This window comes from Ceratotherium simum, chromosome 9, assembly GCF_057802395.1.
Source record: "Ceratotherium simum simum isolate JZ-2026a chromosome 9, ASM5780239v1, whole genome shotgun sequence".
Taxonomy (NCBI): domain Eukaryota; kingdom Metazoa; phylum Chordata; class Mammalia; order Perissodactyla; family Rhinocerotidae; genus Ceratotherium; species Ceratotherium simum.
In genome coordinates, this window is record NC_141908.1 from 53,698,502 (window position 1) to 53,725,908 (window position 27,407).

Genomic DNA, 27,407 nt, shown 5'->3' on the forward strand with positions numbered 1-27,407 from the left:
TCCAATCTTTTACCACTGTAAATCATGTTGCAGTGAACATCTGTGTTCATTAAGATTTTTCTGGGGGCTGGCCCAGTGGCGTAGTGGTTAAGTTCCCACACTCTGCTTCAGTGGCCTGAGGTTCATGGGTTCAGATCCCAGGCGCGGACATACATACTGCTCATCAAACCATGCTGTGACAGCATCCCACATACAAAAAATAGAGGAAGATTGGCACAGATGTTAGCTCAGGAGCAATCTTCCTTAAGCACAAAGAGGAAGACTGGCAACAGATGTTAGCACAGGGCCAGTCTTCCTCACCAAAAAAAGAAAAGATTTTTCTGCATTTCAAAATTATTTCTTTAGAATAGATTATAGAAGGGAAGTTGGACCTACAATATTTGCAATTGCAACCTAAACAAGATGACGATGTCTCTATTTCTCTTCTACAGAGCTTAAATAAATTGTTCCTCAATGAGAACTGTTTTTCAAAATTTCAAATTGTTTCAATTATTTCTTTGTATGTTGATCTTGTATTCTGTGACCTTGCTAAACTAATTAGTTCTAGGAGGTTTTTTTGTAGATTCCTTGGGATTTTCTATAGAGATTATTATGTCATCTGCAAATAGGGATAGTTTTAGTTCTTCCTTTCTGATCTGTACGGTTTTTATTTCCTTTTCTTGCATTATTGTGCTGGCTAGGACTTCCAGTATTATACTGAATAAGAATGGTGAGAGTAGATGTCCTTGCCTTGTTCCCAGTCTTAGGGGAAAAGCATTTAGTCTTTTACCGTTAAGTATAGTGTTCACTGTAGCTTTTTGTGGATGCACTTTATCAACTTTATCAAGTTGAGGAAGTTCCCCTCTACTTCTTGTTTGCTGAGAATTTTTATCGTGAATAGATGTTAAAGTTCGCCAAATGCTTTTTCTTTGTCAATTGATATGATCCTTTTTCTTTTTTTGCCTGTTAATATGGTAGATTTCATTGGTCTTCTAATATTGAACTAAACTTGCATCCCTGGAATAAACCCAGCTTGGTCATGGTATATAGTTCTTTTTGTATATTGCTGGGTTCTATTTGCTAATATTTTGTTGAGCGTTTTTGCATCTATATTCATGAGAGATAATGGTCTGTATTTTGTTTTGTTTGGTTTGTACTGTCTTTGTTTGGTTTTGCAATCTGGGTAATATTTGCCTCATAAAATGAGTCAGGAAGTGTTTTCTCCTTTTTTATTTTCTGGAGGAGATTGTGCAGAATTGGAGTTAATCCTTCCTTAAACATTTGATAGAATTCACCAGTGAAACCATGGGCCTGGAGATTTCTTTTCTGGGAATTTTTTAACTATAAATTCAATTTCTTTAAAAGTTTTAGAGTTCTTCAAATTATCTGTTTCATATTGAGTGAATTTTGGTAGTATGTACTTGTAAAGAATTGATCCATTTCTTCTAAGTTGTCAATTTATGTGTATAGAGTTATTTGTAGTATTCCCTTACTGTGCTTTAATGTCTGCAGGATCTGTCATGATACCCCTGTTTCATTGCTGATGTTGGTATTTTTGTAATTTGTGTCTTCTCTCTTTTTCTGTCAGACTAGCTAGAGGTTTGTCAATTTTATTGATCTTTTCAAAGAACCAGCTTTTTGTTTCATTGATTTTTCTCTCTTTTTTCTCTGCTTTCAATTTCATTGATTTCTGCTCTTTATTATTTCCTTCCTTCTGCTTGCTTTGGGTTTATTTTGCTTTTCTTTTTCTGGTTTGTTAAGGTGCGAGCTTAGATTACTGATTTCCACGTTGACTTTTAAGTTTTTTTCTAGATATTTTATATTTTTTGCTGGTAATGTGAATGGGATATTTTTCTATTATATTTGCTAATTGGTTGTTTTTGATCTATAAGAAAATGGCCGAGTATTTTCATCTATTTAATGGGACACTTCACTGATATCTTATTTTTTTTTGTAGTTAAAATCTAGTCTCTTTTCAGGTAGGTAATTATGGTGTGTCAGTGGTCGTATTTTAATTTTCTGGTAGAATTATACTTTTATAAATATAAACTTTTTGCAAGCATATAAAATTAGGAGGCCATATAAGAAAATTGGGAAAGGTAGGTACATTCTAAAAAATAAGACCTCATTTTAGTCATATGTCAGCTGGTTAGTGAAGCAAACATTGCAGAAAGCTGTGATGGATTGTAGGAGGGATTTCCATTTTATCTGAATTTTTAGTCCAATGCCTCAAAGTTACAAGGGTTGTATATGGAAGCAAAAGTAGTCTTAAAACATAGGATAATCACTGATGAACTGTCTCTTTATAAAATTAGTCCTCATTCAAATGTCTTTTGCAGTTTAACACTATCATTCTCCTCTACTTTGCTGTCAGCATTTTTGTTGATCAGTCTCTTAATGATTGTTAAATATTCAACAACACAATAAATAAAATACAAACTGAAAGTCTTGTAAAAGATGCAAGATTTCAAGAAGTCAATGACAGTAATGTTGGATAATTGCTTAAGTCACATACAAAGCCACTAACAAAAATGGGCAGAGTTACTTATTAACAACTGAAGAAAAAACTGAGGACAATAACATGACCAAGTGCTTCAAAAGAAAATGATTTGAATATTAAAGCACTGGGAGAGGGGCTTGAGAAACTTGATGACGTCCACATATATTTTTGCAGAAATTATCTTTTTGATCATGCTGCAATAATCAAATAAAGTTGCATTGTCTTACTATTTTGTTGGAAAAATTACACTTGATTCATTCTTCGTTCTCAGAGTTAGCGTATTAAAATTTTAACCTCAATTTTGTTAACTTTAAGCTTATATAAATTTATTTTTGTAATATTTTTATTTCACTTTAAAGACTCAATCAATCCTTTTCCTCCACTATTTACCAAGAAATTTTGATTCTCATTATATATGTGTTGCTGTAAGTGGCAATTTTCTGGTACCAATTTTCTTTCGATAATGAGAATTTCTTATATTTATTCGAAGGAAAACTTTTAAACCTATTCTGAAACTCTTTAGGAAAGATCCTTTTTGAATTAACTGTGGTTACCTCAACTGAAATTGGATCAGAGGACTTTCACTTCTTTACATTCACACATCTATATATCTGTGTCTGTAGCTATCAATATCTATCTATCTGTCTGTCTATCTACCTATCTCTCCGTTGCCTAGGCTAGGCATTTAACAGGTGCTCAATAAATATTTGTTCAATGAAGAGAAGTAAACAGAGAAAAACCCCATTTCTGTCCTTAGAGAACTTATAATCTAATGGCAGAGCAGGGACCAATATAAACAGAAGATCAGGAAAGCTTATAGATGGAGAGGAAAAGGTTATTTCAGTTAAGCTTAGTAGTAAGTTTTAGTTTGAAGCAGTTTTAATTTGATTCAGGAGGAATTGAGAATCATAGATTTTGGAGAAGAGAATTATGGCATGTGAGAAGATGTTTGGCTACCTTTGGAGATTGCATTGTGTAGGGGTAAGATATTCAATCTTGTCATGACGTAGTTAGATCCCGAACCATATCTTTGACTGCGGATATGCACAGCAGGGAGCAGAGCTGTCTGAAGGCATGATTGACTTTTTAAATTTTCTGGTGAAAATGCCTTCCAAATATGGAATTCTGATGCTCTCTGTAACCATGGACATGTTGTGTTTGCTAAAGAAATGATAGATTTTTTTCTGTTTTTCTCAAAAAATCTTAAAGTATCAAACTTTACACAGGAAAGCAGAAAACAGGGTATAATGCCATCTATTTTCATCACACACAATGGACATTTAAACTTTTAAAGTAGTCCAGCAGAATTATGCACATACACATTCCATTAACCAATAATCTTTTTTGTCTCCTTCATTCCCTCTCAGGTTACAATTCACACTTTCATATACGAGTATTAATTTAAGGCACAGAAATTATTACAGGAAAAATAATTTGTTATTCTGTGAAGAACATCTTGTATAATGTTGGAAACTAAGCGAAATGTTCTCTTAATATTTGGTTTCCAGAACGGATAGACTCAGATAATAGTTATTGATATCATCAGTTCGTTGCTAACTAAATACACCTTAAAAAATTTTGTAAGGGCAATAAGATTGAGTGTATTTTTGCATTGTTGAGTCCTTCTTCTTAAGAAATTACATAGATTTTACCTATATGTTATAATGGTTTTGAGATTTTGTATATTTTTAAAAAATATCTTCTTTGCAACAGTGGAATGAGTCTAATTACAGTTATGATACAAGATTTGTTTATAGTCAATCTCTTATTTGATTTATACCTAGGCCAATATCTTAGTTATATATTATCAGTAGGGAAAGAAGTTCATATTTGCAGGATACCAACCTGCAAATACAAATTCATATGTATTTGATGATTTTAAAAATTTTCCCTAGGAAACATAACTTTTGAAACAATGATGGAAATTCTCCGAGATAAACCAAGTGGCATTAATATGGAGGGAGAATTCCTGACCACGGCAAGCATGGTCTCTGTTTTACCTCAAGACTCCAGCCTTCCTTGCATTCACTTCTTTACAGGGACTCCTGATCCTGAGAGGTAAAGTCACAAAATACTATAAACCAGCAAGGGGTCAGGGGATAGCGTAGAATCAGTAGTCTGTTGATGATTTTGTCAGGCTAAATTTTTGTTACACAAATATGACAATAATTTGTGGATGCATTTTCTGTTCAGGTTTTAGTCAGCTACTTCCGTGTGTGTATAACTGCCATAACCATTCTCATTTTTATGGTATGAAAATCTTAACTATCTTAATAGTTTCTTATTTGTGATTATCCCTACTCCCTCTTTCTCCAAATATATTGAACATTGTCAAGAAAAGAAAGTAGATAGGTTTTCTTATGCAGATTCTAGATTACAGTATGACATGATTAAAAACAGTTAGTAAAAAGGTTAAATGATGTAGTTGTGCTGGATTTAGATTGTTACTTATGCACTCATAGCTAGAAAATACATACATGTAAAAAATATCAGTAGTTCAAGTTATATCTTAAGTAGGATTTGTGTAGACCATCTTGATTTCAGTCATTCATATCTCTCATAAAACTTAATGCACATTACATTTAGAAATGACCTTACATTCACTTTCTCTTAGTGTTATAGTCTTTCGTATTATTGAAGATATCTTCAAGAAAATGAAATGAAGCCTGTGTCCTCCTTATTAATACTGCTGCTGATTTTCATCCCAAATCCTAATCCTCAATCTATAACATTCAGGATTGTTCTTACCTTCCAGCTGTGGAGTTTGCAGTATAATTTCACTTGACATTGTTTATATGCCAAGCCCTTTGTTAGGGTCATGGGAATATAAGGCTAAATAAAGCGTGGCCCCCTGCCCCAAAGGAGATCCCAGTGTAGCAGGGAAGACAGGTGTTGGTATAACTAGCAAAACAGAACAAATTAGTGTGTTAACAACTTAATAGAAACTTCTAACTAGAGGGAATCTTAGAATATTTAGAATAATGCTGAATATTTTTATATCCCCACATGCCAATTTAATAAAGACTCTTTTTTCTAGGTCTGTTTTTAAGCCTTTCATATTTGTGCCGAATATTTCACAACTATTGGACACCAGTTCACCAACATTTGAACTTGAAGATGCAGTTAAAAAGAAGCCACATTTTAAGAGTAAACCTGACAGAAGACACCCACTCTATCAAAAACATCAACAGGCATTGGGAGTAATAGATAATAAAGAGGTATGATTAGATTATATTCTCTGTTTTATCATTAAGAATAGTTTAAAATGTGATTCAATCCGTATTTTGAACTTTGGAATTTCAGCTTTTTTTCCTTCCTTCATATAAAAATAGTTTTAATAATAGTTTAGATGCTTAGACTGTAGAGCTATATTATTATTATTATTATTATTATTATGTTTTTTAAAGATTTTATTTATTTATTTTTCCCCCCAAAGCCCCAGTAGATAGTTGTGTGTCATAGCTGCACATCCTTCTAGTTGCTGCATGTGGGACGCGGCCTCAGCATGGCCGGAGAAGCAGCGCGTCGGTGCGAGCCCGGGATCCGAACCCGGGTCGCCAGCAGCGGAGCGCGCTCACTTAACCACCAAGCCACGGGGCCGGCCCTATATTATTTTTTACTTTTGGTTAAAAACAATGGTTACGAATGTGTTGTGAATCTTTTAGAGAAATGTGGTATATTAAACATAGTATCAATAGCTAACATTTCTTGAACTCTTATTATACACCAAGCACCATGGGACCGTTCCATGGAATATTTCATTGTATCTTTACGATAACTTTATGAGGTAGGTAGCAAGTTTAAGTAGCTTGCTTAGTATATATCTCACATCAAAAGTTACAAAGCCTGGGCTCTTACGTAATGTTCTTAATCATTAATTAATTGGCCTAAGATTAATTTTAATTGAAAGTGACTTAACACCCCATAGACTTAATAATGAGTCTGAGTTTTACAAAAATAATAAATGCTTATTATTTTAAAATGTAAGCACTATAAAGATTAACATATCACCCAAAATCTCATCTCCAGAAATAAGCAGATGTATTTTTGGGGGGCAAATAGACAGATGGATATACAAATGTTTTTGTAATACCCATACCTCTTCAGCCCTCCTACCCTCTTCCCTCTCCACCCCAGAGGAAAAACCATAGATTAAAAGGAGATGGAAAGGCTTCCTAAAGACTTTTCACCGAACCATCCATTGATTTCCCTGCAACGAAGGAGAAGATTGGCCATTTTATACCTTTTCTCGCCTGTTATCTACCAGCTCCTGATTTTTATTGCCTGTAGTTCCTTTTACTTCACCAAGGTCTATACATTTACATTCTTTCTACATTATATGAATTAAATGAGTTTTCCTCTGGGTAATTATTTATTTACTTTTGTCTGTAGTATGTTGGCATTGTTGCCATGCCTTTCCCCTCATCTTGCTCATGCTTAAAGCAGAGAGCTCTGTCCAGACCTCCTATTTGCTTTCTTGACACTAGTCCTGCTTTGTCTGGGAGCAGTTTGTTTTCACCTCTGACCTACAGTGTAAACACTTTTCTTAGCCTGCTGGAATGGAGTGAGAGGCAAGCATTTTGTTCTAGGAGCCCAGTAAGTGTAGGATCCAATCCACCAGGCCAGAGGTGTCATCCACTCCGTGGGCTTGGTTTATCCTCCAGACTCAGCACAGTGCTGTGAAAAATGACAAGCCTTCTTGTTCTTCTTGTATTTGCTCAAGTTCCTCAGTGATATGTTTCAAGAGCGTCTGCTCTGGAGGGATTTTCCCTCACTCCTCCCTGAGCAGCCTTCACACTGCCTTCATCGCTTATGATAGTTCTCAAGAGTTCTCAGCTCCTTTTCCCCCTCAATACTGCTTCTGAGAGGTGGGTTTTGTAGACTTACTATTAAATGTTTGTTAAACTAAATTAAATTGCTGATTGACATTTTTCTAAGTAATAAAAATTTAAAAGCTGTTACCATTTTAGGCTTTATTTAATAGGCATTAAATGTTGATTGACAACATAAAGTAGTGGAAAGACAATAGAATTTGAGGGAAAAAGTGTCGAAGAGTTAGGTTCTAGTCCTGGCTCTGTAAATAACTATTTTCCTGTCTTAGGGAGAATCAATCCTACTAGTCATTTTAATTTACATGTCTTGATTACTAATGAGGTTGAAAATCTTCACATATGTTTATTGACCGTTAGTATTTCCCCTTAAATGACTTGCCTATTCTTTTCCTTAGCCTATTTTTCAATTGATTCTTGGTTGTTTTTGTCTTTTGCCTCAAAGAGGCAAAAATATGTGAATATTAAGTCTTTGTTATACTGCAAATTTTTAATCTCAGTTTATTGTTTAACTTTTTTGTCAGACAAAAATTTTTAGTTTAGTCCATTACAGTTGGTAGTCTTTTCTTTAAGGTAATTTGATTTCATGCTTCAAAAGACCTGCCTTACCTCAAAATAAACATAACTTCTGTGTTTTCTTCCAGTATGTATGTGTGTGTTTGAAAAAATATTTAGTTCTTTAATTCATCTGAAATTTATTTTTGTGTATGTCATAAAGTAGGGATTCTAACTTTGTTTTCCAAAGAGGTGACCAGTTATTCCAATACCATTTATAGACAAAATCCATTTTTTTCTCCACTGATATGAAATGCAGGGTTTCTTCAGAAAAAAATGCATAGTTTCATATTGAAGTCCATGTTAAGGTTAAGAATCTTTGTTTTGTGGAGTTCTGCCCTATAATGGTTCAAATTTTTAAAATTATGCTCACTTTCTAGTAACTTTCTTATATACTTCATCTCTCAGTACCTACCCTATAACTGATCATGGTAATTGAGCAATAACTTAAAAATTGCTCCTTCCTATAAGAGTCATGACCTTTTTGTCCCCTTTTTGAAACAAGGAGGAATCAGAGAAAATGTCTTTTCCTTTAATTGCTCTTTCCCTTGAACACTACTCTTTTTACTTCGTTTTATCTGATAATATTGGTTTTAAATATAGAAGATCCAAATTTGTAAAAGTATCTTAGCCTCAGTTTTCAGCAACCTTCCCCATACACAATTAATATCAGATTTTCCCTTGTCCTGTTATTTGTCTTTTAGGTTTCTTGCTTATAGACTAATCCTACATAACTACTCTTGTTTTTCCTACTAAAAATAACTAATAATTTGGGGTTGATACATTAACTCAATCTAGAACAGTGATTTTCCCAAAGAATTTTTTTCCTTCTATATCTGAAGAAGGAGGGGAACCAAACCAGAAGTAGAAACCAGAATGAACAAACCTTGTCTGTAGAGGTGGGTTGGAATTTGTTTAGAATTATGTGTGCATGCGTGCATGTGTTTACTTATTTTTATTTTTTAATTGTTCAGGAAAAAGCCAAAACAATGTTGGACAACATGAGGAAACTGGAGAAAGAACTATTCAAAGAGATGGAATCAGTCCTTCAAAATAAGCATCTTGATATGGATAAAATTGTTAATCTCTTTCCTCAGTGTACAGAAGATGAGATTAGAATTTATAAGTCAAATATTACTTCTTAGTGACCATATAAATGGTCAGCAATTTTCCTCAAAGTCAGGATGTTAAGTGATATAAATCTAGTTTGAGCAGATCTGATTATTTTTTAATAGCATTCAAGTGATAGCTTGACTATTAAAATTACATATAGCCTTGCTGAAATATTGAGAAAGAAAACAGCATTGGAATTGGACACATATATCATGGGATAGCCAGGTGTTACTTCAGGTACCAAATTGTGTTATATTTTTTAGCTACAATACCCTTTTTAAAAATCACAATAATTAAATAGTCAATTCTGCATAAAACATGAAACATTAAAATAATGCATGGATTTATGTTTATTATAATTAGGTATTGTCCTCAAATAATTTTCTCAATTACAACAAGAAAGTAGATTTTTCTTTAGTAATGGAAAATATTGTCTTAAGTAATGAATTTTTGTGCTTTAGGCAAATATTAACCAATTCAAATAAAATTTTCTAGATTTACACAATAAGTCTTATTACAGTGTATTAATTCTGCAAATGCACTTTTATTAAACTCAGACATGCTCTTTGTCAAGACCCGGCTGACCAATGAGCTTTTGGCTCTAATTTATCTAGCATTTTTTTTCCCATGCCCTTTAATCGGCTTTTATGTTAATATTTTTAGAAGAGCTTGTCTGGGAGATTAGGAAATGGGATAAGGAAACCAAGACCTTAGGAGATACTGTTTCTTTCATCTTTTACTTCTGTTCACTCAGTAAAAACAGGGACAGGAATGAGATAGTGGCAATGAAATAGAATTATTAGTGTATTATGAACATTATGAACATTATAAATGAGTAATAATATCTGCCCAAAGTTTATAAAACTTTGTTCAAGTTACATAGAGATTACCAAGTAAGACTCAAAGTTGAAAATATAAACACAAAAAATCCAACTCAAAATAACACTATGTATTTATTAGTTTCTAGAAATGTCCATTTTAAGTATTTTATTACATTATCATATTTATTGGTCACTGTCATTGCAATTAGGATTATTACTAAAGTGGTATATCATTTTATTTAAAGAGTGCCTAGGAAATTATTTTTTTTTTAAGTTTTCTCATAAAAACCATAATCTGCCTGATACTGCTCTTATCTAATACAGGGCTGCCATTACAAAAGTAAAGATATCTGTCTTAAGTACTCAGTTGATTCTGTGTTTGCCTTACCTATGGTTCAGTGATAGGTTCTCCCTAAATCATGAAGACTCTGCCAACCTCCATATACCTCACCTCTCTCTCTTTTTTAAGATATGAGGAAACTAAGGGGTAAGCAAGTTCCTTGATTTCTCCAGGGACACATACTTCAATCTTCTTTCTCGCTCTAGGGCCAGCATGTTTTCACTTTCTCCTTCGACACCATCCTACACCAAACTAGCACCGCCTCTCACCTGGACCACTGCAGTTAACTGTTCTTCTACAACCATTTTTGTTCTTTATCTCTATCCACGTGGGTCACTGCAGCCAGAGTGATCTATTAAAAACTTAAATCTGACCATGAATTTCCCTCCTAAAACTTTTTTTTCTTTGAATAGACTTTATCTTTTAGAGCAGTTTTAGGTTTAGAGCAAAATTGAGCAGCAAGTACCGAGTTCCCATATACCCCTTGTCCCAGCACCCCTACTGTCAATATCCCACACCAAGAGTGGTACCTTGTTACAATTGTTGAACCTACACTGACACATCATTATCATCCCAAATCCATAGTTTACATTAGGGTTCACTCATTGTACACACTGTGGGTTTGGACAAATGTATAATGACATATGTCCACCATTATAGTAGCATACAGAGTAGTTTTACTGCCCTAAAAATCCTCTGTACTTCACCTATTCATCCCTCCCTTCCCCTAACTCCTGGCAACCACTGATCTTTTCATTGTCTTCATAATGTTGCCTTTCCCAGAATATTATATAGTTGGAATCATACAGTATATAGCCTTTTCAGATTGGCTCTTTAACTTACTAATATGCATTTAAGCTTCCTCCATGTCTTTTCATATGGCTTGATGGCTCATTTCTTTTTAGTGCTGAATAATATTTCATTGTCTGGATATCTTGGTTGCTGATATCCACTACCGAAGGACATCTTGGTTGCTTCCGTGTTTTGGCAATTATGAATAAAGCTGCTATAAGCGTCCATGTGCAGATTTTTGTGTAGACATAAGTTTTCAGCTCATTTGGGTAATACCCAGGAGCATGAGTGCTGGATGGAAGAGTATGTTTAGTTTTGTTAGAAACTGCCAACTGTCTTCCCAAGTGACTACCATTTTGCATTCCACCAGTAAGGAATGAAGAGTTCCTCTTGCTCCACATCCTTGCCAGCATTTGGTGGTGTCAGTGTTCTGGATTTTGGCCATTCTAATAGGTGTGTAGTGGTATCTCATTGTTTTAATTTGTATTTCCCTGATGACATATGATGCAGAGCATCTTTTAATATGCTTATTTGCCATCTGTATATCTTCTTTGGTGAGGTATCTGTTCAGATCTTTTGCTCATTTTTAAAATCAGGTTGTTCGTTTTCCTATTGTTGAGTCTAAAACTCTTGTAAAGACTTATTAAGGTAGGTCCCAATGCTTAATGACTGCTAACAAGATCCCGCTGATCTGCTCCCATCTATATCTTATTACACTTTCACCATTGTTTTTTAAGTTTCTACTTTGCTGCTCTTTCAGTTCCTTGAATGTTCCCAGTTCCTGCGTCATGTACCCGCTGCTTGCACCATTCATTCCATGTGCTCCTCTTTATATAAAGTAGCTCTTTTCATCATTTAGAGTTTTGCTGAAACATGACTTCCTCAGGAAGTCTTCCCCATACCACAAGGTCAAGTCTCTTGTTACATACTCTTAGAGCCACATGTGATCCTGATCACAAGTGCAATTATATATTTAACATCTGTCTCAACAGTAGAATAGAAGCTTTATGAGGATAGGAACCATATTTGTTCCCACTCTTGTGTGCTCAGTGTTCAACACTGTGTCTGGCACAAGCTAGATGCTCAATAAATATTTGTTAAATGAACATTCAAGTACTGATGGAAAGAATTTACACAGTCCTCTTCTCTGCCTGTAAAGTTGAGAACATTAGCTAGACAACCTGTCTGTCCACTTTGGTAGCCTTGGATAAGTCTCAGGTCAACCTGTTGCCTTTTTCCATATCCAAAATGGGAATAGTAACTCCCCAGATAAAGACAAGGATTATTATAAGGACATGTGAATTAATTTATAAAACAGTTTGGGAGACTTTCACTCTATATATCCAATATGGTATTAGGGCTTTGGTACTTGTGTGGGTAACTAATGCCTTGTGGTATATTTTAGAAAATTTAAGGTTTTCTTAAATTTCATGTTTCTTAAGAGTAAAAAATACAGAAATTAAGCTTTTTTTGGTCAACCATTAAATGATGTGGTTTATTATTTACCATTATGTAATAAACCAATGGAATAATCTAATACACTGAGTATTTTAGAGAAAGCTCGTTTGTTTTGATCTTTGATGAAAACATTAATTTATATATTAATCTTTAACCAAAAATTTTGCCCTGGAAATAATTATACAGCCTAGAATTTTGGAAATTTAGTTCCTACTTGTAAAATTTGCCCAAAACCAGCTTCTACAGAGTAACTGTTTTGTCTTTTTAATTAATTACTTCAGGCTTTTATTATCATACCAATTGCAGAAATTTATCATCCCGTGTTTTCCTGAAGAATGGTGATAATATTTCTTATCCTGAACTGTGTTTCCATCACTCTTCACTTAACTATGTCCAGTGATCTAAAGTAATTTAGTGTTTTACATGTTATGAGATATGAAGGGGCAAAAACTAAGAGCTGTATTCTGCTGCATAGCAAACATGTAAAATAATAGTTTTACATTTTTCTTGCTTTTAGAAACTTACTGATCATTAATCATTATTCTTAAAGTGCCAAGCACACTTTTTACCTTATTCTGAAAATATTGAAATTTAAGCACAAGCTAGGCATGGAATTACTGAGAACAAAGAACAGTTGGCCATGCTGAAGATTAGTATAAAAGGAGATTTTAATCAAAATTGTATCAGAGAATTTTCCCAGCTGTGACCCTGCATATTAAAAATTATGAAATATGTGAAAAGGACTCTAATGTTATGACTCATTAATAAAAACTGTTTACTGAGTGCATAATTCGGCAAGGCCCTGTGCACACATCCCATAGGGTCAAGAAGAACAGAACAATCTCAGGAGACCCATTTAAGAAAACACTGAAAACTTATACGAAAGACCTCTGTGATGGCTTCTGCATTATTCACATTACTCAAAGAAAAGATGTTGGCAATGCAAGTTAAAATAGGTATTTTATTGAGAAACTTGCTTTGTCAGTATGAGTAAAAGTTACAAATATTTTCATTTCATAAAATTAGCACATCCTTAATCCTAAAAACATCTCTTAAAAGCCTTCATTATCTGAAACTGCAGATCATTCTGATCCAGGGTTTTCTCTTAGTGTTTCCCATGGGAAAAGATGTTGCCACTTCCCTTCATGCACATAATAGGACATGTGTAGTGTGACTTGTTCACAAACGCAACAGTTTCTCCACTTGAGTCTGAGTTGCCTGCATGCATGTGAATCAGTATCCTATTGCTGTGACTGGGAAAGTCTCCTGGTACAGCAACGAGGCTTTATGCTGACTCCCGAGCATTATAATGAGAGTTATAATGTGGGCATATTAAAAAAAAAAAGTGCTACAGCAAGACAGTTCTGCTGACAAACATCCTCTTTCCTGTATCATAACTTAAAATTGGTATAGGTTAATACTATACAGTAAAGCATAATTTATTGTTAAATACACTAGGCTTCCATGCAAGTTTTAAAAAAATTACATATTTGTTACATTAAAAGGGCATTGACTTTACCCTGTAAATTATTTTCTAAATCGCTTTTACATTTGAGACACTAAAAGTATGAGATAAATAAATACTTGAAACATTTTTTAAATAAGTTAAACCAGCACTGACACCTAATAATTAAGTGGAGGTTCAAAGGTCATGTGACTTACTGAAGATAAAGCTTATCTGAGGGCAACATTTAGTGATTTTCAAATTTATAGATTTTTATACATGGACACTTAAAAAAGACTAAATTCTAAATGTAAAGGTAGGATGTTAGGCTTAGAATTTTAAAATCCTGGCTTGAACTTCTTTTTTTTTGCTGAGGAAGATTGGCCCTGGGCTAACATCTGTGCCCATCTTCCTCTACTTTATATGGGACGCTGCCACAGTATGGCTTGACAAGTGGTGCATTGGTGTGTGCCCGGGATCCGAACCTGCGAACACTGGGCCACCGAAGCGGAGCGCGTGCACTTAACTGCTGCACCACCGGGCTGGCCCCTTGAACTTCTTTTTTTTTTTTTTTTTTAAAGATTTTATTTATTTTTCCCCCCAAAGCCCCAGTGGATAGTTGTGTGTTGTAGCTGCACATCCTTCTAGTTGCTGTATGTGGGACCCGGCCTCAGGATGAACGGAGAAGTGGTGCCTCGATGCGCACCCGGGATCCGAACCCGGGCCACCAGCATCGCAGCCCGCGCACTTAACCACCAAGCCACAGGGCCGGCCCTTGAACTTCTTTTTAACGGTAGGGAATAAGGTAACAGAGTTCTCCTGCACGGTGAAGCTTTCTGCAAACACCAGAAATGATACATCACACAGCAATAATTTTGTTGATAAAATTTAAACGAATCTGCTCAAATTGTTATTTTTAGTACAAAAGTTAAAGATTAGACTATACTTCTGTTGATGGATTTTGCAAATAATGTTTATGGAGGTTCTTATTCCCCTCCTAATGGCACTGATTAGTACTTTGGATAGAAAAGCAAGACAAGGTGAACCTTAAAAGGAATACTGCTTCTAGTTTTTAATGAGTACTATTTGTCAAGGAAATGGGAAAAATAGAATAAGAAGGCCTCTTATTAGAATCATTAAGATTCTTTTTTAGAAGGTGCTATCAGTAAGTGCAAAGTAGTCATAATGTAAGGTCCATTTCCTGCCAGTAGTACACCTGCCAAATTTGGCAATTCAAAGGAATAGTACATTAGATATTGATTTTGAAATTATAACAAACAGTTGCAGGGAGCAATGTTTTAAAATGTTGGTGTAATTAGTTTAGAGTAATTTTTGTGTTCATTATCAGAACTTTAAATTCTGATTTGGTTTTCTCTTTTTCCTAAGTCAGTTTCCTGTGTGTTTTATATACACATAAAATCACAGAATGTTAGCATGGGGTGGGAATACATCTCGTCAAATTTTACAGAAGAGGCAACTGAGGCTCAGAGAGGTTGTGATTTGCCCAAGGTCACACAGCTAATAAGTAACAGATGTGGGGATAGAATATGACTCTGTGTGGAGTTGTCTCCTTTATAATTTAGGTGTCAGGGGATGGGGATGAATGCTCAATTTCTTTATATCTTTCCTGTTGGAGAGTACTTGCATTAATAGTGGGAGGACTCTGTTCAGGACTCTTTTGAAGAAATCTGTAAAACAAGTACTCATCCCGAAATTCATATTCATTGGTGATATGTTGGATGACTCCCCCTTGTACCAGTCTGTCTCCATATATCACAGCTTCACCACGGTCAGAGGCAAGGCCGACTTCAATTAGCCAGTTCACCAGGTCACAGCCACAGAAGGTCCCAGCAGAAGTCTTTGCACCACACCTGTATGTCAAAGGAATGATTCACCCATATGCTCTGTAAATCTGGTATCAGCACTGCATGATAGAGGACAAGCAGGGAAAAATAGGAGACAGGGAAACACAGCATGGTAGTTAAAAGTGTGGCAGGAATGAAACTATTGTGAATATAAAGGGTTAGTTAACTCACCTGACCCTAGAAAGACCCAGCGGAGAAAGATAAGCCAATAATGCTTGTGAAAACAGAAACACTTACATAAAAAAATGACTTAGATGATGTAAATGCATCTACAAATAAATATTCTTTTTATAGTAGGTGGCCTTTTATGATCAGATCTATTCTGTAGGTAGCTGAATGTTATATATTTTATAAGTTATACTCCTCTTAGTTATAATAAGTAATTATATGTCTCAGGAACATTAAATAATATTTTTTACAAGCTCTTAAGAAGTGACTATTTTTACTACACTACTCAAATCAAACTTTCTATTTTCTGCTTATCACAGTACCCACAAATAGCCTTTTCTCTTGCCCTCAGCAGCCAAGACAATCTTACTGATATATTTGTCAGGAATTTGCTACATTAGGAAGCGAGGAAAAAATGTGTGAGATCTGTTTTACCACAAATCTAAGATTTTTTTAAATGTACTTTGATTATGAATCTACTTCTTAATTATTTAAAATTTGTCTTCCTAATGCAAATATGGGGTGCCTCAGGTATGAACAAATAAACAAGGGAAAGAGAAATGTGAAAAAAACCCCAATTAAATGAATTCTGTACATTTTCATACAAATATGCAATAGACAACATAAGCATCTGTCAAGCTGTAAAATCTAAAATGCTTGACAATAGGAAACGGTGGATGAAAATCAAGATGAAATGAGAAATAGTTGACAAAAATTTTAACCACAAATGAATATACATTAGAGTTTCATATAAAAATTAGAAAAGAGGTTAATACACATGAAAAATTTTCTCAAGTACATAAAATCATAATATTTTAACATCACTGTTTTACTTAGTAATAAGATACTTTAATTTATGCTTTGCAACTACAAATATCACTTTCAACAAAAGCCTGAATATTACAACTTGTGTCTGAGCCTTCTTCCTCCTTGTTGATTTTTAATTTATAGCCCAACACCTTCTATCCCAGACACCTACAGAATAATATTTGCTTCCTGATGACTGATCAGGCAGGTATGACCACAGTCCATGGAGCTGTGCAGAGTGGCAGAGAATGTGCCACCACCACCGGCCAGTGCCCACTCAGCCATCTGGGACTGAGGCAGCCTGGCAGCCCTGCAAATGGCAAGAGCTGTGCTTCCTGACAGTTGGCAATCACAGGGGGCCTGGCGGAGCTAACGTGGAGTTCCCTTTTTTAATTTTAAAAAGCAGTTTTAAATTGTTGTAACTATCCATAGATGGTACTTTGAAATAATTGTGTTTGGCTCTTTAAGGGTGGGAAATGAACTTTTCTTCAGTTTGTCATTTTCAGAAACTGGGCTATACCCATCATATAGACTTTTTTCCCCCTGAGGAAGATTCACCCTGAGCTAACACCTGTGCCAATCTTCCTCTGTTTTGTATGTGGGTCACCACCACAGCATGGCTGATGAGTAGTGTAGGTCTGCGCCCAGGATCCAAACCCACGAACCCAGGCCGCCAAAGCGGAGTGCGCCAAACTTAACCAGTAGGCCACGGGGCCGGCCCCCCATCATATAGATTTTGTCATCTAATTCAAACAACCCTGAGAGCAAGATATTTTAAAGAAGAGGAAAACCAAGGTTTGGAGAATTGAACTTGCCCAATGTCAAACAGCTAGTAAGGGGTATATCCAGGAGTTGAGTTCTAATATTAGTCCCCACCCAGTGAGTCCCCTTGCCATGAGCTATCCCAGGCTACCTTCTGGTTATAATGAAATATAATGGCATAATATATGTCAATAACCCATCCTGAGTGGTAATTTTCATAAATTTTCAGTTATAGACATAAAAGTATTTCATTCTTTATGCTTTGTTTTGTTATTTTCTCTTTTATGACAACTAAAAATATTGGCACTATAACATTTTATTCATTTCCTGTTGCATACTCCATACCTTGAGGATTTGAAGAAAAAATATGATGCCACAAACTGAGGATTAGGACTTGAGGTGAAAAGTAAGCAGCAGAATGAGCTAAGAGACAGAAATTTCATTTCATTTTCTTGACAATATCATTAGTAATATGAAATAACATACCACTAGGAGATGGGGAATATAAAATCACTTCTAAATCCAATGTGTCTCAGAGTTTATGGGAGACACTAATGGCCAGCATGAAGTGAATGTTAATATTCTACATTTTGGTTCATTCTAAACTAAAGTTTTCACATTTTATATGGAAATTGGAAGTTATATGACATTTAAAAAATATAAAAATCAAAGTGATATGGCACTTATATATGCTGTTTTCTTAAACTACAAACTGACCTATAGCTATTTTAACTTTTACACGTATTGTGTTATTGAAAATAACAATCATGTAGTCACAACCACATTACTTAGCCTGTTACAAACCAAAATTAATTATCTAAAACATAATTACTGGGAACCTGTACTTACCTTCTTTCCTTGACAATGTTTCGCATACAGAGGTCACGGTGATAATGGATAAACTGTTGACAGGTCATTTTTATTTCCTCAGGAACAGGAGAATCCCTGTTTTCTGCTGTTTCTTTATTGTTCCATAGGAATTCAAGTCTGAAGACCAAAATGTAAGGAGGCCATTTTTAAGGAAGGAAAAGCACTGAGAGAGAACCCCTTCCTGCTTATTGCCCCATCAACATGGCTCTTCCAGAGCCATCCTTTACCAAAGCTGTCATTGACAATTCCCAGGCGTCATGAGTCTCTGAAGCAGAAATATTCTTAACCTGCATGTGGTTTCCTGTTCAAAGCAGGCTGGGGTGGGGGTAAGGTGGGGTGGGGGACTTGAAAATTTGATCAACCCTCCAGACATTTGACCCATTTCATTTTCCACCAAAAAATGAAGTTCCTTAGTCTACATTCTACTATTTTAAAACGCAAAAATAACTTACAGGTCAAGTATTTTATTTAATCATTTTCTAATTTCAGTACCAGAGAGACAAATATTGTGATCTGGAGTACAGAACATTTCTGTTTCTGCCAGCCTAGACAATAGATCTGTTGACTCTTTTAACTGATCAACATTATGAAACTGATAACTAAGTTCAATGACTTTCCTATTATGTTTTTCTTTCCTCATGAAAGGATTGTGACCCTAACAACTACGTCTTAATGATGATGATGTTAATGATGATGAGAAAGAAAGAAGTAAGAAAGAACAGTTACCATTTGCTGGGCCCTTTTTATGTAGTGGGTAGGATAAATTCCATTAGCCCTTCTAGTTTCTCCTAATTTTGACTTTGAAAACAAAGGAGGAAATACAAGGATTTGCACCCCCACTTCTTCCCACCATCAAGTTGGAGTATTCCCACTTCATTATTTTTCATAACGAAATTCCTGATCTGAATTCAAAGAACTCTTCACCAAGCTAATAAAAAACCCAAAAATTTAGAAAGAAGAAAATTTGAGTTTTCTATAAATTATTAGTTTAATAGAGAAATCCTGTCATCAAAGGAGAAAGACAATCAAATACAGACCTTTGGGGGCACACCACCTACGACTTGCATTTCTAAATACATTTTCAAGTTTTATTTTACTTTGAAAAACCACAGGCCCAAAATGGCATCACTCATGATCAAAGCCCATGACACCAGACTTAATACCTGATCTAACTGGACTTTCAACCTCTCCCAGAAACGTCATCTTAATTGACCAGTCCAGAATTTTCTGGTCAGCACCTACCATCCAGTGGGCCCTCTCCATCCCCCAGAGGAAGAAGAGGCAATCTGCATGATAAGACCCTTGCCAGTCCCTTCCCCCCTAAAAAAAGAAGTTCTGGTCTAAAAATAACCCTTTCTTGGGCCGGCCCCGTGGCTTAGCGGTTAAGTGCACGCGCTCCGCTGCTGGCGGCCCGGGTTCGGATCCCGGGCACGCACCGACGCACCGCTTCTCCGGCCACGCTGAGGCTGTGTCCCACATGCAGCAACTAGAAGGATGTGCAGCTATGACATACAACTATCTACTGGGGCTTTGGGGGGAAAGTAAATAAATAAAATTATAAAAAAAATAAAATAAAATAACCCTTTCTTTTCTTTTCCTAACAGCTCCCCTGCCCCATCCTTCTTCCTATAAAAACCTTCCATTTTGTACAATTCCTCCCAGCATCCTGCTAGTTGCCAGATGGGATGCTACCAGATGAATCGCCTAATAAAGCCAATTAGATCTTCAAATTTACTCTATTGAATTTTGTTTTTAGCAACTTTATGCAGTTAATGGCATAGATAGAAGTCAGTGTCCATCAATTCTTATTAAAATGCAAATTACAATGTTGGATTAATAACAGTTCTTCCAATATTTTCTCTGCAATTATTTACAACAAATATATGAATCAACAGATAACCTTTCTGTGGTCTCCTAGTAGATACTAACGGTTTAAAAATATCACTATCTTAATAGAATGGTTTTGCCATCATCTTTATGAATATAGATTTATTTCAAAACTAAATTTACCTTCTTTTGAAAGGTAGGATGATTAAATGTTTGTCCAATCCAAAGATTCCAAAGGAAATAAATCCCTATGGAGGAAAAAGGAATTATATTTTATGAATTCAACAATAAAATTTTAAGACAGAGAAATTATGGAAGCCACTAAATTTAGTGCTTGTGGAAGCAAACCTATAGTGATTAGAGCAACATTTTAAATGGAACACACAAGGCAGGCCTCTGAAGTTCAGTGCCCAGAGGCAGCTATGATACTTGGCTGCCTCTTCCCAATCATCTGTCCTACTAACTATGATAGGTGACACACACCAGTGCTGGGGGGCCACATTTGTATGCTAGCTTTCTGAAAAAGAAAGAGAACACATAAGGGCTATATGTCTTTGTTATCCTCTTTTTAAAAAGAAAATAATGTATCTCCCATTGGGCTTAAGTAATTCTTTATTATTTTTCTGTTAAAACTTCAGAAATTATAGAATTTAAAAGTGCTGTGATATCTGAATATAATGCAGTAACTGAACAAAATTTATGTGAAATGAAATAGACTAGTGGTTAGGCAAAGGGTTTGAAGAATTTGGGGGTGATGAGGCAAATCAGCACCAGACAGCAGCCACAGATCAGGATGGTTAGGATTACTGGGGGAGACAGGAGGTTGGGAGGTGCCATGCATCGGGCACAGTGGGATAAGGATCTACGTGCAGGTTGCTGGAGGTGGGATAAGAATGCAATATATTACATGAAGGACCTACCTTTCTTCACCCCTAAACTAGCAACAACCGAAAGGGAATGATCTTACGACACCACCTCCCTGAGAGGCAGATGGGATGGGAGTGGGGGTTTGTATCACTCTCCATCCTTTGAAAGCACTTGAGCCATAAGCTGTGGAGGCAGCATTTCAAAGGTAATGTTCCTGGCATTAGCCTCTGTTTGTGAAGCTTTCGCAGTCCCAGTCCTGGGATGGCCCAGCTTGGAGTCGGCTTTCTGAATGCAAAATGCTGAAGAAGACTGATTGTTCAACCTAGTATTTGATAGTTCTTGGGTACAAAATCAAACATTAAACAGTATCACAGAGCGAGGTGGGCATCAAGTGGCCCTTGGGGTGTGCATGTCTGTCTGTAATAAACTGATGAGATCACTTGTCTGTCTAGACATAGCCATTTTTGCTCCCACAATAATGGCAAAACACACTGGAAATATTTCAAGAAATTACTGTTAGGGAAAAACTTGCTGGAGCATCTTCTGATAAATGTTAACTAACTCATATGGCCGATTATTTCAGGTTTAATAGTCAAACCCAGTGATTTCAACCACAGTATTTTTTTCAACCTGATACTTAATCTGGGGACTAATGTTCGCTAATTAAAAAGTAAGGGATTGGAAGATAGAATCAAATTTTGAAATTTGCACGTAAGAAATATTTTCCCAATATGTAAATTGTCATTTATCCTTAAATATCCATTTTAATAGTGACATAAACAAAGACAACAGCACCTACCATATTAGTGCTTTGTGGAATTTTAATGTTTAATTTTTAAACTGGGGATGATCATGTCTACTTTGCAGGTATTATTGTGATGTTTAAATGAGATAATTAATGTAAAATGCTTAACAATGGTTGGCATATAGGAAGTAGACTCTCAAGGAATGGTAACTACTATCCCTGGTCAAAATTTATTTATATGCCACATGATTTCTTAAAAATATTTAAGTATTTATTGTTCAAGAAATATAGAAATGTAAATGAAATGATGTGCATCAATTTAAGTGGCTAAACTAAAGGCTCAGAGAAGGTAAGTCATTTTCCCCAAGTAACTTATTAAGACCACAACAAAGTTTAAAAAGAACTTGGAACATCTTGTCCCTGCTTAAATTATCATTCTTTATCTCAAAACCAAAGCAAAACTATTTGGTATTTCTGATTGAAACACTCAGTGTGCATTCTGATGACTTTAACCAATATACTAATTCATCTCTACTAGAAGATAGGCAGCAGCTGTCAGCTGTCACACATACCAGCAGCTGGCAAACAAACTAAACCCTTTTGATTTAAAAGAAAACAACAACATCCGCACCCCCCCCCAATCAACCCATCCAGGAAAACAAAAACCCCTCAAAGTTCTCCATAAATAAATACCTGGCCAAAGTTAAACACAGCACAGAAAAACTGTAACTCAACATATAGTCTTCCAGGTTCTCGGTTGAACAGCCACCATAAACAACTGGAAAGATTCTGTAAAGGAAAGAGAAAATAGTATTTTAAAATGAAGCAAGCTAACTATTTCTCTCTATCCAGAACACAGTACAATAACTTATCTACTTAATAATTGGGGAAAAGACTAAAAAGAAAAACATGGAGAGAATATAGACGCTTTGTCTTTCGAACAAGAGATTTCAACCTCTCCTCTTGACAGATGTCATTCAAACAGCATCTATTCTGATCAGATTTGAAGCAAGAAGACATGAGCCATAATACAGAAGCTTACATAATGTGTCAGGACTACCGACTAGCCTAAGACAGGACTGATTTTAAAATTAGTTCTACACAATGAAAACAATCACATCACTAAGAAGCAATTCTTGGTAGCATTTCTTACTTTTTGATTTTTGTTCATAAACAGCAGTTAAAATGGTGCTGGCTGATATCATTCTATGTAATAAGCATCCCAGTATGAGAAGGGTAAGATGGTTTCTTCACAGGTTATACAGTCCATCTCCCATCTCTATGCAAGGTACACTTGAACCATCTCAAAGAATTATATAATAATAACTGATAATTCACAAAACAGGACATAAAACTAATTTTAAAAAACCCTTTAGGAATCAAAGAAATGCATTTGAAAAATGAAGTGCTATATTTCACTTATAAAATTAAAAAATTTATAATATTCAATGCTGGTGAGAGTACTTTAGAAATCTATACAACTCCTTTGGAAAACAATTTAGTAGAATGCATCCAAAGGCATAGAAATATTTATACTCTTTGATCCAGGTTTCCCAGCTTTGAGAATCTACCACAAGACAGATGATATACTGCATGGAGATGTTTATTAAAGCATTTAAAAAAATTAGGAACAATCCATAAGGAAGTGGTTGAGTACATTATAATGTATCTCCTTTATGGTTTATTGAGGAGCCATTTAAAGTAACGGTTATGAACACTCTGTAGCAACATGAAAATGCTTGACACAAGTCACAAAGCAGGATATAAACCTGTATGTATTGTTAGAACCATGAAAAATGTATTAAAAAATAGAAGACAGTAGGATGATGGATATTTTTCCTCTTTTCTCTATTTTGTAAGTATCTATTGTATGAAGTGGTTATGTTATTTTCATAATTTAAAATTATTTTTAAAAGTTTATTTATCTGAGGAATATCTTCTGAGAGACCATGTAGGCATGTATGTGCTGAAGTCGTCAAGGAATACGTTGGGAATAAGTGGCCCTCCATACAACATGAAAGATACCAGAGAATGAGTAAGTGATTCTAAGCAAAATAAGCGATTGGAGCACTTAGGCAACAGAGTAATGTGAATTATCCATTCTCTTTTCCCCCCAAAACATTTAGCTCAAGATTAGGAGTCAGATGGCCTAGCTGCCACCGCCCTGGGAAGTAGCAACTAAGTTTCTCCCAGATGCCTGAATAAAACCTTTGGCAAACATTTAAAGATATGGCCCCAAAACAAAATCAGAAGAAACATTTACAGCAAACATGCCAATAATGAGAAGTAAACACAGCAACACATGTCGAGTCAGTTGCTGGTCTCCACTCTGTAGATACTGTTCTTCTTCCTGGGCTAATATGCAGCTCTGGGAGTTACAGCGACTCACACAATGATCATCTACAAAACAGTAAGCACAACAATTTGTAATCAGAGCTTTTTATTTGAATGCATTTTAAATTCATAATGACTTCCTAAGCAAACGACCACATATGCACATTCAGCTCAGAATCAGTATATTATTTTAGATGAAATCCGAGGAAGTCTCCTTCATGTTGTTTCAGGATAATGCTACTTGTTGTGTTTTTATCTGAAAAAATATGAGTAGTATAGTTTCTTTCTACACTAGTCAACAATGTAATACATATAATATAAAATATAAATATATATATATTTTAAGGCTAAATAATTCAAGTTTCACCTGTGATAACTCTACATATTGGTCATGAATATGCTATTTTGGCTAACTATAAAACAAATTTACTACTACCCCTTGCCTTTCATTTTTTGTTGTTAGTGTCCTCGGGTCTATTCCGACTCCTAGTGACCCGGTGGAGAGCAGAGCAGAACCCTGCCGGGTCCTTCTGCGCCATCCTCTCACCTTCCAGCACTATATCAGACAATGCTCCACTGCTGTTCACAGGGTTTTCATGGCCAGTTTTTTCAGAAGTGGGTGGCCAGGTCCTTCTTCCTAGTCTGTCTTAGTCTGGAAGCTCCACCGAAACCTGTCCACCATGGGTGAGCCTGCTGGTATTTGAAACACCGGTGGCATAGCTTTCAGCATCACAGCAGCACGCAGCTGCCACAGTGTGACAACTGACAGATGGGTGGGTGGTGTGGTTCTCTGACCAGGAAATGAACCCAGGCCGAGGGGATAAGAACACTAAATTTTAACCACTAGACCTCCAGGGCTGGCTTGCCTTTTATTAAAGAGTTTAAAATTTACCTTAGAAAAGACCTTTAAGGAACCATATAAAAAATATTATACACTTTGTTCTGTTCACCTATGGAACCAAGTCCAAATCACAGGCATGACTTTTCTGACCTAAAACAGAGGTGAGGGGCCTTTCACAAGAGACCTTTGTTTTCCTACCTCGGCCCCACTGTATATATGGCATCAAAAGCAGGGGAAAATGTTGTTACCAAATAGATGTCTAGACTAATATACAGTCTGATTTTAAAAAGTCATGATAAAAAAAAATTTATAGCTCTTACCCTCAAGCTAACAATAACAATTTCTATTTCCTAAGGCCTCGTTGTAGAAAAGAACATATACAACTGTTAAACATGGTCTAGCGTAATGGCCAGTGGCATGGGGGAAGGTTCACAATGTTGCTAAGTAAAAAGAAAGGAGGCTGCCAAACTGTCTCTGTGTTTTGATTCTATTTTAATAAAAATTATTTGTGTGTATCTTGGTGTAGAAAAATTCTAGCAGTATATATAACAAACCTGGTCTTGGGGGCCGGCCCAGTGGTGCAGGCGGTTAAATGCGCACACTCCGCCGCGGCAGCCTGGCGTTTGCCAGTTCAGATCCCAGGCGGGCACCGACACAACACTAGTTAAGCCATCCCGCAGTGGCATCCCATATAAAGTAGAGGAAGATGGGCCCGGATGTTAGCCCAGGGCCAGTCTTCCTCAGCAAAAAGAGGAGGATTGGCAGATGTTAGCTCAGGGCTGATCTTCCTCACAAAAATAAATAAATAAACCTGGTCTTAAAATATTATGTATAGATATTACAAAAATGGATAAAAATAAATTTTGCTATCTTTCATTTACCTTTTTTTACACATGGCAATATTTATTTTGTCTTTGTGCTGTGCCAGTGTTTTGGGGGTGAGGAATTAATTATATTGTTAAACTCCCCAAATTCTCATTTGGCCATGGTTTGATTTCCATTAGACTTTCTTTATTTCAGGCTTAGGAATAATACTAAATTACATGAGCAGATGAAGTCCATATATGATGGCTCTCATTCTATTTAATTTTTGTGAAATGTGATCAGAAAATCTAAGAAGCCCCTACAGTTTAAAAGACTTTTCAGGAATCAGCATTATTAATGAAGAAAATGACAAAAAAAGCAAAGCATAAGGAGATTTTGGAAGGCCAAAAAAAAAGCTGTTAAATCAAACTACACGTTGAATTTGCCAATGGACTTTACTACTAGGTATATTGTGTAGGGAGAAAAAAATAAGGAGGAAAGCCTTGGGAATTCTGATGTAAAGAAACATTAGTTTAGAAAAGTGGTGCACAAATTAAAACTGAAAGACAGTTTTACTAAATGCCAAAAGGGGTTTCCTACCAGAAAGTCAGTGAAGGCCCAACATCTGATCTACTTATATTTCCTTCTATGCCACTATGAATGCTACTATTTAAGATTCATCCTTAGCCAGCAGATAGCAGCCAAATACAAACCCTGCCTGAATGATAACAACAACCACTGCTGCTACTACCCTGTTTAATGAGCATTTACCACATCCACCACACTCTGTGCAAGTGACCTGCATCCATCATTTCTTATCAACCTCACACTTCTTACATAAAAACATAATGCCTTTGGCAACAAATCAGGTGATGTATGCTTCATCGTAAAGAGGGCTTTTTGGAGTTTCCCTTCCCAGGTTGATTATAAATAAGCACAATTAACTGAAAGTGCATTGCAATTTCACATAAGTGTGTTCAGTTGTTTTAAATAATTTGAAATTTAGACCACATATGTAATTTAGTCTCTTAGTCTATATGCCAAATGGTTATTACTTTTAAAGATTTTTCTTATTTTATAAGAGAGGGTATCTTTAAAGTATATGGATTCAAATGTAATTAAGCACTAATTAATTGGTCCTGGCTCTGGAGGAAGGGAGTGGGGGAAAAGTCTCAGCTTCCAAAATAAGAAAAAAGGCCAAAAACACAATGGTGCTTAGGGCAAACTTCTTGGAATTATCACTTGGGTTAAATTTAGTGAAAAATTTATGTGTGTGTGTGTGTGTGTGTGTGTGTGTGTATAATACTACCAATTACTACATTTTGAGAATTTTATGTTTTCTTAAATTAGTATTCTATCTATGCATGATTATTATCCTATGAGCACTTTCTCCCTTCTTATCTGAGAATACATAAACAGTGTAGCTTCTATAGAAATAGGAGAGTTCTTTTAAGGCATAAGGATAAGGAATCTTCTGTTCCTCAGGCCCATCCTCATAGCCCAGAAGCACTTACTTTTCTCAAATGAAGGAGTCACACGCCCACTGGTGCTTGTGTTTGCTACTGGCTCTGTGGATGGACAGTGTAATTCACCATTTCCTATGGAGCAGGCACAGCAACCTATACAGATAAAATACCATGTGAGGGTAGAGCCCAACCACACAGAAATGGACAACTTCAAGAGATC

General features: G+C 35.7%; 2 protein-coding genes across 4 annotated transcripts in view; one reads left to right on the forward strand and one right to left on the reverse strand.

Moving 5' to 3' along the window:
* SCRN3 (secernin 3) overlaps positions 1-9,914 on the forward strand; it is a 33,457-nt gene extending 23,543 nt beyond the window's left edge. Inside the window, exons 6-8 of the mRNA XM_087435405.1 lie at positions 4,375-4,537; positions 5,517-5,697; positions 8,838-9,914. Of these exons, the coding sequence (XP_087291531.1) occupies positions 4,375-4,537; positions 5,517-5,697; positions 8,838-9,008 (515 nt within the window). The 3' untranslated portion in view covers positions 9,009-9,914. The remainder of the gene's footprint in view (positions 1-4,374; positions 4,538-5,516; positions 5,698-8,837) is intronic.
* Positions 9,915-13,335: 3,421 nt separating this feature from the next.
* The window catches only part of GPR155 (G protein-coupled receptor 155), a 41,430-nt gene continuing 27,358 nt past the window's right edge, over positions 13,336-27,407 (reverse strand). For 2 of the 3 annotated variants that reach the window (XM_087435407.1, XM_087435406.1), the window contains exons 11-17: positions 27,236-27,340; positions 24,006-24,142; positions 22,436-22,531; positions 20,314-20,378; positions 18,283-18,420; positions 17,779-17,856; positions 13,336-15,702 (exon numbers count right to left, since the gene is read on the reverse strand). In XM_087435407.1, the coding sequence (XP_087291533.1) occupies positions 15,411-15,702; positions 17,779-17,856; positions 18,283-18,420; positions 20,314-20,378; positions 22,436-22,531; positions 24,006-24,142; positions 27,236-27,340 (911 nt within the window). In that variant the 3' untranslated portion in view covers positions 13,336-15,410. The remainder of the gene's footprint in view (positions 15,703-17,778; positions 17,857-18,282; positions 18,421-20,313; positions 20,379-22,435; positions 22,532-24,005; positions 24,143-27,235; positions 27,341-27,407) is intronic. The other variant, XM_014784631.2, reaches the window with a different exon arrangement.